This window comes from Boleophthalmus pectinirostris, unplaced genomic scaffold (genome assembly GCF_026225935.1).
Source record: "Boleophthalmus pectinirostris isolate CB_2022bp ecotype Guang Dong unplaced genomic scaffold, ASM2622593v1 HiC_scaffold_16, whole genome shotgun sequence".
NCBI lineage: Eukaryota > Metazoa > Chordata > Actinopteri > Gobiiformes > Gobiidae > Boleophthalmus > Boleophthalmus pectinirostris.
In genome coordinates, this window is record NW_026571095.1 from 9293296 (window position 1) to 9307015 (window position 13720).

The 13720-nt window shown below is 41.0% G+C and overlaps 1 protein-coding gene across 1 annotated transcript in view; it reads right to left on the reverse strand.

Annotated features, from left to right (window-relative positions):
• agap3 (ArfGAP with GTPase domain, ankyrin repeat and PH domain 3) overlaps positions 1 to 13720 on the reverse strand; it is a 262903-nt gene that overhangs the window by 5209 nt on the left and 243974 nt on the right. The window contains exon 17 of the mRNA XM_055152051.1: positions 65 to 320. Within this exon, the coding sequence (XP_055008026.1) occupies positions 65 to 320 (256 nt within the window). The remainder of the gene's footprint in view (positions 1 to 64; positions 321 to 13720) is intronic.

Genomic DNA, 13720 nt, shown 5'->3' on the forward strand with positions numbered 1-13720 from the left:
TATCAAATAAATGTTCTAAAATTCACTGTAACTTCAAATCCCTAAAAGTCAAAACTGGACTCACCCATATGAGCAGTTGTGTGATGACCACGTTGGCCATGGCGCAGGACAGGTGCAAAGCGGTGCGCCCGTCTCCGTCCCCGTACGTCTCATTCACCTCCTCTTTGGTGCCGTGAGCCAGAAGCACCACCACCAGCCTCAGGTCGTCCTCCACCACGGCCCGGAGCAGCTGCTGGCCAAGGGGGATGTCTGACTGAGACAGGCCCACCAGGAACAGCTTCTGCTCGTACTTAGCCCGGATCCACCGCTCCTTCTCCTCCCTGCAGAGACACGAAGAGCAGAGTTAGACTGGGTTAGCGGTCTTTATGCTAATGCTAACTTTGTGTTTTCGACTGTTCTCTTTTCATGAGACGCCACAGTGAATTATCAGCTAATGTAGAGCTGGGCCATATGAAGAAAATCTCATTGACTGATCACAATATTTGTTGTTATTTTGTTTAATTAAAAACAGATAAAACATAAACACTAGACTTTCAGTGTCATTTATGAGTGTGCCTATGTTCCCTAAGCCCTAAGTTTTTTTTTTCTTTTCAGAATTAGGCCCCCTATGTTCCCACATTTCCTTTATCATCAATTTGCATCAGAATTTATCCCCATTTCTCCCAATTTTGTAGTCAATTACATCCAACCTATTAACCAGAAGCAGTAGATGTGATGTAGAGGTCACTGTGCAAAGGATCCTAGGTTGAAATTACTCTCAATCATCCCTTCAAATGGGGTATAAAAATAAAAATGACTTGACTTGGAGTTTAATTTTGAGAAAAACTCTTAGAAATAAGGGAACATAGGGATGAGGGAACACAGAGCTGACCCCACATTTATCACAAGCAAGAGTCTAATGTGTTTCTCCAAAGTCTGAACTCTGCCCTGAAATGCAGCTGCATGTCTTTAAAGAAAACACATTGTGCTTGAGCCTGTAATATAATTGTACAATACCCATGGATCATTATGGACATTTTAAACTGAAATATTCATCTAAAATGACTTGATAAAAGAAACAAGAGTGCTGACTTCTGTGTTAGAGCCATTGCACTAAACATCAGTTGTTGGCAACTCTGATGGATAGCTGCAAGTCACCAAAATGACTCCACAAGGCTTCTGAATCGTACACGTCTTAAACCTGAATTTAAGATTGACAGGAATATCTGTACTTTGCCTGCTGCTATCATTGTCTGAACCATCATAAAAATCATGTATACAGAACTCCTTCTCCCTGGAGTAGAACATGACACGGACATCGCGGGTCAGCCCGGGTGAAGCATGGACCAAGTATTTAGCACCTCAGCTAGCACATTGACAACAACAGCACTTCGTTTATGGGCACATACAAAGCGGTAGGGAAGACACAGGGGAGATATTTCTGTAATTGTCCGGGACACTAGCTGATGTGAGCTGACATTTCTGAATTATTAGCGCACAGACCTGCACTTGACTCAACTATCACAGTGGGAAATAATGGCGAGATAGGAGAATGCCAAAGGGGTGCGACGCCGCGGACAATATTCCACTTCCTGGACCGTTAAGACTCTGGCTGGTTTTCTAAAGGTTACAACAGCTTGTCTAGTGCGGACAATACAGAAAGGAGGGGGACATATTTTTATCTTAGCTGTCGGCTGTCACTCTAAACCGGAGGATGCCCCACAAAAGAGCGCATGTGTGTGTATGTGTGAGCGTGTCCTGCCCTGGGTCCCCGGAGGCCCTCACTCAGATCGATGGGGCTGAAAGGGAGCCAGAGACGGACCTGTGCGCAGTGGTCAACGTCACTCCAAAGCAAAAGCATAGAATAGACCGGACCAAAGCTGTATCACTGGGCAGAATAATATCTATAGCTCGCCATCTTGACCCAGACAAACTGTCTAAATAAGAGGGAAAATCGATAGGCATAGGTGGATGAGTGGGCATGGGTGGGGTGGCAGTGACCCGGTGACCCTGTCGGCGGTGGTGATAAGAGCAGCGTTGCGGGGCTGTTGTTCAGGATGGCCGGTGAGTGACAGAGCAGAGGAGGTCTGGATGGAGGAGAAAAGGGACTGACGCTGGCTGGAGTGACAAGCTCCTCATGGGACGCGCTATCACCAGGACAGGCCCTCGCACCGGGTGTATAATGACAATTTAGTTGTTTGGTGCCATTTCAGAATACGCTAATATACAAGTCAAACATGCTGGATGGATGCTCAAAGTACATGGGAAAAGTGAATGTGAAAATTTGTAAGTACGAGTATGCATGATGGAAAGCGAAATTTTCTTTATTGATATTTATTCAAACAAACCAAAGACCAAAAATGTACTTAGAACTACCAGAACTACTTAAAAACGCTGTACCTGAATTGGACTTGAATTCGTTTTAAACAATTTGCAGTTCGATTCATTAGTTATCTATTTCCAATAACTTAAGTATGCACCATGATGAGTTTCTAAGTGAACTTTCTGAGGCGATAGTGGCGTTTTGTTGTCAAATTAAAGCTAACAACAACTAGCAGTCTAACCACATACTTCCTGAATCTTGTACAGTACATGAAGACAGTACACTGCTGCGCCACCTAGTGCCTCTGCTCAATTTCATTTCTCTCCAGGGACTAGGTCAGGAATCAGAATACACTAGACGGTTTGAAAGAACCCCGGAAGTTGTAGAGCGCGCACTGGCCAATCAGCGAAGAGCTGTGAAGCCATGACGTCAAACTCAAGCGCCTGTCTGGGTCCCTTTTGTGGTACAGGACAACAGTAAACAAAGCAGTCGAGATAAATGTAGACGAAGTCAGACACACTGTGTTGGCAATGATTCCAGAGATTGAGGATTTAAAGCCAGAACAAAGAGAATGTTTGGTGAATTTTAACAAGGGGAAAAACGTTATTGCCCTTCAACCTACTGGATTCGGCACATTACATACGTCACGACCAAAAAGCAGCAATTGGTTTAATAAAAAAAGTACTCGTCTACCGTCGAGCGAATACTAATGCAGCAAGGTCAGACACTTTCCACGAAGTGAAACCGGTTGATGAATCAGGCTATATCAATAATCTATACTGGGGAACTTTTGCTTAAAACACATGGAGAATGTAGTCACCATACATAACATCACTGAAAACCAAAGATAATGTGGGTTTCCTGTGAGGTTTGAACTGTCTAGCAGTCAGTTTGTTGTTTGGAACGTTAACTGACTGTGCCATCACCACTGTACCATGCCAATATCACATAATAGTAATAACAAACTACAAAACAGCAATCATACTATATTTCTAACATTAAAAAATATGGCAGTACATTCTGTTTGCCAAAAATGTGCCTTGAAAGCCATTTCACGGTTCTATTTGTCCATGTAGCCTATCTACAAAACTAAAAATATCATGTTCTAACCTTTTGACATTGCTGATTGTCTGATTTCGATGACACAGACCTGCAAGAATAGCATGCATCTCAACATTAGTCACTATTATTCCCATCTTGGCGAGCAGGTGTGAAAGCTGCTTGCGGACTCCCCACAGCCCTTTTTCCAACTCCTATGTCAACTGTGGACTCATCTTACCTAAAGGAGCCTGGCACCTCGTCTCTACAGGCCAGCGCACTGTACCAGGAGGGGAAAGCCAGTTCTTATCAGCACAATTGATGAACTGCTGCAAAGCTAATAAAACCACTTGCCCCATATCTTCAAACAGAGCCAGAGCAATTGTAGCTGTTAGCAAATGAATGAATTTTGGTTAGCAACTCAGAAAACGGCTGTGTAGAGTGTCCTTTAACCCACTAAAGTATACGCAAATCTTTTCTTAAGGATGAGGGCATTATGTTCACAACAATACCACCATAATAGCCGGCAATTGCGGTCATTCTGAGTTTTATGGTGTAAGACCTCCATCAATTCCTACTCAGTCATTATGTGTGGACAAGCCTGTTAGCAAATCAATTGGCCCTAGAACAAGTGGACTGCACAGCACAGGAAGGGGCCGACCCGCCCTCCCAGCTTATTTCCGGTGGTCCGTTATAAACAAGTGTTTTTTCCTGGCTGATAGATTCAAGTGTTCACTGCAGAATCCTTAAAGTGCAATGTGCAGTCTTGTATGGTCAGGGAGAATGGCCCTGAAACAATCACGAGGGGCAGTTGTGGTAAAGTTAGTTTCAGAAAGACGCGCTGTGAATGAGATGCTGAATCGGTGGAGCCCAGTGAATTGATATGAGCTAAATGAGGCAGAAAGTTGCACAGAGATGCGAAACAAAAAGGCTGAGGAGAGCCATTAAGAAGATGTCAACGTCCCATAAAGGAGGCCCGAGGACACTTTGTAACACCGACCAGAGAAAGAGGTGACGCACTATCCCAAAATCTTAACAGCGATTTTGAGCATGGAGAAAACGCAAATGTAAGCGGCAGTGTTTTCCAAAAAAGAAAAAAAAGAAAATCCTCAGCTGGTGCCACTTGAAAAAGGAAATGAAACGGTAATCCCGCCTCTGTCTTTTGTTTGAATTAGAACAACAATATAAACAGAGGTAGGCTTTAGACGATCGGGGGGAAAACCGAGAGCCTTGAAAAGGACACTTCCTCACCGCAGGAGGAAGAAAAATAAAATCAGCAGATTTAGCATGTCAAAGCGTTTGGCCGGAGAGAGGGGGGCAGAGTCAGGAGGGGACCAGAGTGAATGTTCTCAGCATGTGGGATATTTAGCCAGCCCAACTTACTGATCCTGATAGTTTAACACAAGCACATTCAAGAATAAATAGACACCAATTTCCCCTCCCTTGAGTGCATACTTGTTCTAAATTTCGCTGTTGCTCTGGGTGCAAAGGGGGCGCTTAAAGTTGCCAATAAAAATGCCTGTCCCTCTTATACAACCAGAATAAGCTTCCCATTATACTCTTCAAAGCTGTTGTAACTGAGCTGTTTTGGTCAATTTGATTCTGAAACATCAAAAACGAGAAAAAAGATCTTAAAAAAGCGGTAGTGTCGCATTTCCATTGGCCAACCTCGACGTCGGGAGCCCCCAAAGAAAAGGCCTATTATTACACTTATGTGCTTTAAGGGCAGTGTTGAGCAATGGATTCTGACCCCGACTTAATTAAGTGGCAAATGGCAGAATGATTCTCCTAAAACCCAGCCCACGGAGTCAAGAACACATGACTGCATTCAAATAAAGAGGGACAAACAAGGGTAATTAGTCAAGCCTGAAAGACAATGGCCAATGGGAATTTATAGCAAGGGATGGGAAGCAGAGACAGAGGGGGCGGAGTCAAAGTCTCAGTGGCAACAGAATGCCCAATCTGGATACCTGCAAGTATAATAAGCTGGGGTGAAAAAAGCAGGATGTACGTCCCACCAACAAGCCATCGTTCAGTGAATCCTCCTAGACAATCAAAGCATCACCCCCTCCCCTGTTTTTTTTTTTTTTTTTTTCGTGGGGCACATCAAATAGAGCCACTCCAATGGCGCGTTGGGAAGGGGTCTTTGCGTCCGAGCGACCCTGAACAGAACGCGCGGTGGGGGTCGGGCTGAGTTTCTATGGGAGCGGTTCCCATGCCGTCTCCACAAGCGCTGAGAGGGGCAGGGCCAAGGGGACAGACAGTGAGGAAGAAGAGCAGGGGACAGGAACAGAGAGAACGCGGGGCCCCAGAGCATCAAAGGTTGCTAAGGAGCAGAAATGAACCGTCCGCACAGTAAACGCCGCAGCTCCAGTGGTAAATACGGCCTCCTGTGGTCCGCCGGGTACACTGTCCAGGTCTGGGACAAAGAAGTTCAGACACTCACACCATCATTGTTGTTGTGTTGTGAGTAGAAATGTACTCAAGTTCAAAAACACATCAAAGTACACACAAAAAATGCTACTTGGCCAAAAAAGTTGATCCAGCTATTTGTTTTCCATCTAAAGTGAGAGCGTCTTCAAACTCTTCACAGATGCTCTGGTTTGGACTGAGCAGCCCACCACATTCATACTAGCTAAGGTGGGTGAAGTGTCTTGCTTAAGGGCACAATGCCAGTATACTAAAGCAACTGTTGCCCTACTGCGGGACCTTGTATTCCCAGTTGTCTCCTATCCAAGTACTAAGTAGGGCCAACACTTCTTTGCTTCCAAAATGAGAGAAACTGGGCAAGCCAAGATGTTCTTCCTGTAGCAATCAGCTCCATACTGTGATTGGAATGTGCAATACGGGTGAAGTGTTTTGCCCAAGGACAAAATGACAGTATCCATGTTGGCAACAAAAACAGCTTTGAGAGTTGAATCTGGGTTTACTGTGACACCAGTTGCTGATGCTGGATCTCCTACAATTGGGAGCATTTCAAAATGAATGATTTCTGTAGTTAAACTTGTAAATGATTGAAACAGATAGTTAGTAGATCTTTGCACCACTTTATTTCAGATGTCAAGGGAATGTCTGATTGCTTTGATGTCTAATGCACAAAATAAAGCTATCCCGCACACCTTCTAAACTTTGTGCAAGTTTATATCTCTTTAAAAATGTATTTGATCTTAAAAAGATGCAATTTGCAGCTCTTTCTGAATGTTCTCCACCTGATTGTTGCTGTCAATATGTTATTACTTTGATTACAATTATCCACAGACAGTATTAAATGTATTTATTTCTATGGAGATGTCACCAAGCTGAGTTACAAATCAGATCTGTGGAGAGGTTCGTATTTTTGGGACTATAAGGCGCACTTTAAATCCTTAAATTTTCTCAAAAATTGACAGTGTGCCTTATAATCCAGTGCGCTTTATGTATTAATTCTGGTTGTGCTTACTGACCTTGAACCAATTTTATGTGGTTCACTGTGCTCAAAAATCTGTCAAAATGTTTTAGTACAACGTTGGTAAGCTACGAAGTCGCAGCACTTCATGGACTGTCGGAGCATTACGGCTACCATAGTCAGGAGCCTCATGGAATAAGTTGTGTCCTTTAGTCCGACAGAAGTCGACCACATCAGCGCACAAGGAGTGAGCAGTTTTTTCAGCTCTTAAAGTTTATGCAAATGAGCCATGTGGTTTTAAGTTTCATTTCGGTAAAACTTAAATAAATGTGCGCAAAGCTGCATTAAACACATTATTACTCAATGTATATTTGAATCCTCCTTGTAGGAAAAAAAAAGAACCTAACTTAAACTATCCACCCACATTCACATTCATAATACACATTCACCAAGACAGGGAGGCAATGCCGAGTGAGTTACACCACAATCTGCCAACGGATCGTAGATGCCTGGGTTAAGGGATCAGTCTCAAATGTCGTCCATTTGTTTTGCTTAATGCGCCTTATAATCCTGTGCACCTTATGGATGAAAATAGATGAGAGAATTCAACATTACTGATACTGCGCCTTATAATCTGGTGTGCCTTATAGTCCGAAAAATACGGTACATGTTTTTCAAGGTAATTTCTCTAGCAAGAACAAACATCTGTAATTGCAAATCAGTAACAACTCTGTGGAGACAAACAGAGCAGGCCTGCCACTGAAAGTTACATACTGCACCTTTATCAAATTTGTCCATGTTGACTTGGTGAAAAGAACGGAGAAGCAACCAATAGCTAGCAGACAAATAAGGATACAATTGTATAAAGAACAGCAGCTGCAAACACAAATACGTCTCCAGCTTTTCTCACTTGTTTCTGAACGTAGACAACAGATGTAACAGCGCTGAACACAATTGAAAGTTTAGTGGGAGCAGTGCAGAGGCCAATGGGAGGGCATCTGGGCGCTGTGAGCAGGCAGAGGGATGACTTGAATATATTGTGACATTAATGAGGTTGTCCCACTCACATGATGGAGTGGCTGTGTTTTTGTGCCATTGGGCTCACAGCTTTAAACGCTCATGCTGTTAACCCCCACTGCTCCCCGCCTCATGCACAAAGCAGACTGCACAGGGACATGTCAGAAAAGTACTTATCTGACACGGATAATAATAAGAGGTGAGGGGCAGATGTAGAGCTCAGCTGTTGTGTGTGATTGTTCGAATGATTTTTGATTATTTGATCTGACTCTGGGTACTTTAAAAGCTGCATGTTACGCTATTTCCTGATTTCATTTCTGTTATAATGTTGTTTCCTCATTACAAACAAACTTCAAGTTGTGTTTTGTTTCATTCACACGTTTAACCTACATATTTAGGCTGAGTTCTTCTCTCAAGCAGAAAATACTCCACCTTGTGATGTCATGTGGTAATACAGGAAGTGCTCCACTGTGTTTTTAAACTCCATACACCTAAACTGGAATCATTTGGGTAATTTCAGCCCTGGGATTACCATTCGATACTAAAAAATGGTAAAAGGAGCTGTTGACTTGAAAAATATCACAACATGACATCACAAAGTGGAACAGAGCATTTTGAGCTTTGGAGATGTAGATGTCGTCTCCCATCCAAGTAGTAACACCATGCCCTTTGCTTCTAACGCATTCTCAAGGTGTACCACCAATGGAAGTTTACTGAGATTAAACGAGAAAGTAGACTAGAATACCAATAAAAAATGCTATCAGATACTAATCAATACTATAACTAGTACCAAAACTGGATTCTTAGTTGAGTTTAAAAAAAATAAATAAATAACTGAATAAAAAAAAAAAAACACACAGAAAAAGTTTCCTGAATGTTTTAGAAGGATTTTGAGCTTTATCATAACCAGTACCCAGAGGCAGCACTACCATTAGACAAAAGTAGGCTGCTGCCTAAGGTCCCCATACCTGGAGGAGCCCCCAACCAACTGCCCTCAGTGCAACTAATGGCCAAGGCCTCAGAGTAATTAGATTTTCTCTCAATATGACATTAAATGAGAGTAGTTTACCTTTATATGTCATCTGAGTGTGCTATGCAATTTTGACTTTTATTTTACTGTTCCTTGCATTTGCACCTCTACAAGGACCTCGGTGTGCACTTCCTGTTTCATTTGAGTAGTTTATTTTGAAACAATAATCATAAGAAAGAAAAAAATCATATGTAATGGATGTAAACAAAAATTTAATTGTACTAGTAAAAATACAACTACTCCCAGTTCTTGTTATGTAGTAGGCTACCTAAATAATAACACAAATTTCCAATCCACCATAACTCACATACATAGACATGTGCACTTCTCAAAATTAATGGGGAAAAACTAAACAAAACAAAAAAAACAGTGCATTATAATGAGGGTCCCAAACCCACAGCCAGTACCAAACACACGGAAACAAAGAAAGTACTATTATATTTTGTCAAATTTTGTATCATTTGGAAAAATACACAAAAGAGAACATTTTATTATCATTGTCATATTGAAATCTGTATTGAATATCAAGTTAAGTTTGAAATTTTAGCATCATGACCACACCAAGTCACAATATTGCATGTCACGTCAAAAAAAACGACATAAAAACACAGTCAATTTGAACACACTGTCCCTTTAAATCCATTCACTTACATTTAATATTGTGGCACCTGACCATATGGCAGTTGTACAGTTGTGTTCTTTAGTAATTACTGTGAATTCATCGTGGCATACCTGGCTCTGAAACCTGTGTGGACAATTAAGAGTCTCTGCCCTCTCTCTGCCACACTGGGCTAATTACTGACCTGTGGGTTTCATTTAGACAGACCCAGACAAGGGGAGCGCCAACACACAGGGACCCACTCATTCATTTGTCTTCATTAATTACCCTATTTTTTCCACCAGGGCTCTTGGCAAGGCCGCCTATTCTGAAAGCTCTACTGAGGGTCGGGTATAGGACTCTTACCTGTGAGCGAACAGGAGGGACGTATGGATGGAGGGAGATTGTGGAGGTGTTGACGGTATAAATATTGGGGAGAGAGTAATAAAGTGATGGAAGTAATTGTGTTAAAGCAGATTATAGTTTGTGTAACAATAAATGTAGCAATAAAATCATTAAATGGTTTATCATCATGAAAAAGGAGCAACAGTGCCAGCTATAGTGCATGGAGCAAATTGAAATAGTATAATAAATAGAACAGAGCTACCACTGTCATTACCAATGCATAAAAACCTGTCTGTACATTACTAGTCATATTTGGTATAGATCATAGACTGTATATATAAATGGGCATCGCGTTCCAAATAGGAAATGCATCAGGAGGCTCTTCCGGCTCCTTCTGACCCTGGCTCGTGTAACTGCTGCTGTGAGCCTCGTCATTCTGGTCTTTAAATGTTCATATTAACCTGCTCTACATGATCCTGAATTTGTCATTTAGCTTTTTTGTTCCTAAATCAAGATATGAACATAAATAATGGACCAATCAGATGCCTTCATTCCACGAGGTCACACCTTCTAGCGTAAGTAACAGGTTTGACTGACAGCTAGTGCGTTTCGTGGCGTTTCGGGTGAGAAGGACGGGCACATTTAACCACCTCCATCATGATTGGCTCTTGTGGTTGCTATGATACTCACGGTCGCATTTCCAAATATGGAGCCTGGCCCCAGATTCGCTCCTGATTCCTCCTGAGCTTCATTTGAGTGGAGCCAAACGCTGTGGGTGACGTCACACTCGCTTAGTCCACTTTTTTTTTATACAGTCTATATAGTATGGACAGGTCTAAAGCAAAACATACCCTTGTATTTTTATACAGAGGGATGTCAGTCTGGTCAACAGTCCCTGTTGGGCCACATTCACACATTTTTATTTTATTTTAGTGACACGTGTGAAATGAAGGAGCTCATTGGGCATGTATAATTTTGCTAAATCGAACAACAGTTTTTAGTTTCCATTAGGTTCAGTTAGGTTGGCTCATTGATTCTGCCAAAAACTCCTTGTGATATTTTTCAGTTTCATTTCCATTACCCTTTATTTAAAACGACTTTTTTCTGGGATTAAATTGTTTTTTATTATAGATGACTGACTCAATATTCTAATTTTGAATATCTAGAAAACAATCGTGGTATAATAAATTATTTTCCATACATCTCCCTCCTCTGGTTCTTGCCCTACATTATTATTGTGCAGTATAGTAATAACATGACGCGTGGAAACCCCGAGCGAGCAGCCGGAGCACACAGGGTTCAGAGCGTCCAGTTTGCAGAGGTTAGTGGAGTGATTCATTTTTATTACCACGTCGCCCCTGCAGGCGGCAGGAGCGCCAAATTATTTCTGAAACAAAGTGGAGCGCTCTCTTCTCTCCTCTCCCTCTTTCTCACTCCCTCTCTCTCTCATCCTCTATTTTTCTCCCACCTCCCCCTTTCTTCTCTCACTCCCCCTGCCCCCCCTTACACTTTCTCTCTCTCCCTCCATCTCTTTTTCTCTCTAAACCTCTCTTTCTCCTCTCTCTCTCTTCCCCTCACTCTTTTTCCCTCTTTCTCCTCCCCCACCATCCCCTTCCCCCTCCTCTCTCGCTCTCTCTCTTTCCCTCTCTCTCATCAGAGCTATTACCCGCTGTGGCCCAGGGCAGTTGGGCCGGTGGAGGTGACAGTCAGAGGGCCCGGCAGTGAGGGATAGCCGTCTACATCCGTCCACGCTCCAGGACATCAGCTGCCCCCTCCTCCCTCCACATAACCAGACCCCCCCCACAGCGCCTCGGCCGACAGGAGGAGGCTACGATCAAACCAGGACTTACAACATTTTTAGAGACGACTGTCCACCATCTTCATTACTGTACTTGTCATATATTGACATTATTGTGAAACCTGGGAGTGATTTACATAATAATTATAACATGAGCTCCTACTGGTTTAAAAACTGCACTGAATCACAACTGAACCAGAGATGCTATTTATTGTTTACATACTGAGGAAGCATCATATCAAAGAGAGACAAAATGGTTTAGTCGTAGGCTTTGGCAGTTCAAAAGAGTAAAGCTCATTCTGCATTCTGATTGGAAAATCAACTTGAGAATCCAAACTCAAAATGCAAAATTATATTTGTCAAATTATCAAAATGGAACTGGATTAGGACAAGTTAACTTTATAATTAGTGCTACTAATACGTATGTAGTGCCCTACATATAATATCATAGAATTGAACCTTAAGAATAATTAAGAAAAAAATCCTTAATTTCCTTTATTATGTTTGTAAAATTTGTACTATTATTGCAGTTGTGGATTTTATCACTATTAAAGCCATTCCATATAGAACACAAGAGGCACGGTTTGCAAATAAGGAAAATCTAAAGGAAAAAAATTAAGATCTGTAAATCTTGTATAGATACACTGTGATTTCTCAATACAAATATTTAATAATAATAATAAAAAAAAAATTATTCAATTAAATTCCTGCTTTTGAAGCCTACAGATGTTTATATAATGGAAATAAAATTATAATTCATTGGACAACTATAATTAGACTAACAGCAATAAATATGTTGAACATTTTCACTTTCAGTTTGTCTGTTTATTATCAGCTTTACGTCAACCAATTAGGGCCACTGTGCTAAACATGACGACTGCTAGGTGCTAATTAAAAGAACAACCAAAAGCGGAGTGCACACGAGGATGACGGAGCAAAGAAAAGAAAAGAAAAAAAAAAGACTTCCAGACAATCCGATCTTTCGCACGCCCCATTCTCATTATTGTAATCACAGCCACACATCTGCACGCGACAACTCCAGATATTGTCTCCTCTCTCTATGCAGAATATCATAAGCTAAACCAATCTTGTGGATGGATGCCTTTAAGTAAAATGTCTCAGAAATGTGAAGCTAGCCTTGCAGGAGACATTCAATCAGAGGCGGAGTTGATATGCAGGTAGTTACTCAGTCGTTTAGATTATGTGTCACTAATGTTTAGCACGAGGCAGGAGCCACAGAAAGAGCCTGCCTCAGCGCCATCAAGGAGGGACCACATGTCTCTGCTCTGACGCAATTAAAATACACGACAAATGTGCTTTAGCTACAACAAGATGGTAAGGGAGGAGTAGCTAGTTTGTAGTTAGTAGTAATAGTAGTAGTAGTAGTAATAGCAGCCTGTTAAGGTCTAACCTACAATGTGAGCAAGTAATACACACAATATTAATATCATCATAAAAAATCTTGTTGATTTTTGTGATTTTGTATTTGGAATCATTCAGAATTGCAATTTCAATTGATTTTGCAATTAATCTTGTGGGCTTAATCCTGATACATGGTTATTTTAATTCAATACAATCTAAACACAGAACTTCACTGAATGGCCTTGCTTACTTTTTTTTTTTTAAGTAAAAAGGCTTGTTACTATATATTGTATGAAACAATAAAAAGCTATAACAATAATAAAAATTTAAAAAAAAAAATCGATAACCATTAAAAAATGTCTGTCATTTCTGTGGCTGTGTTTTGTCTGTAGTTTTTGTCTGTAGTTTTTAAATATCTCTACTTATTTTAAATTTACACAAATCTAGCTAGCTTGTAGTAGTTGTAGTAGTAGTAGTAGTAGTAGTAGTAGTAGTAGTAGTAGTAGTAGTAGTAGTAGTAGTAGTAGTAGTAGTAGTAGTAGTAGTAGTAGTAGTAGTAGTAGTAGTAGTAGTAGTAGTAGTAGTAGCTTGTTAAGGTCTAACCTACAATGTGAGCAAGTAATATACACAATATTAATATCATCATAAAAAATTTTAGCTGATTTCTGTAATCCTCAGAATCATTCAGAATTGCAATTTCAATTTATTTTGCAATTAAAAATCTTGTGGGCTTAATCCTGATGAATTCAATCCAATCTAAACACATAACTGAAAAAATATACAACTTAACTGAATGGTCTTGCTTACTTACTTACTTGCTTACTTTTTTACTATATGTTGCTATG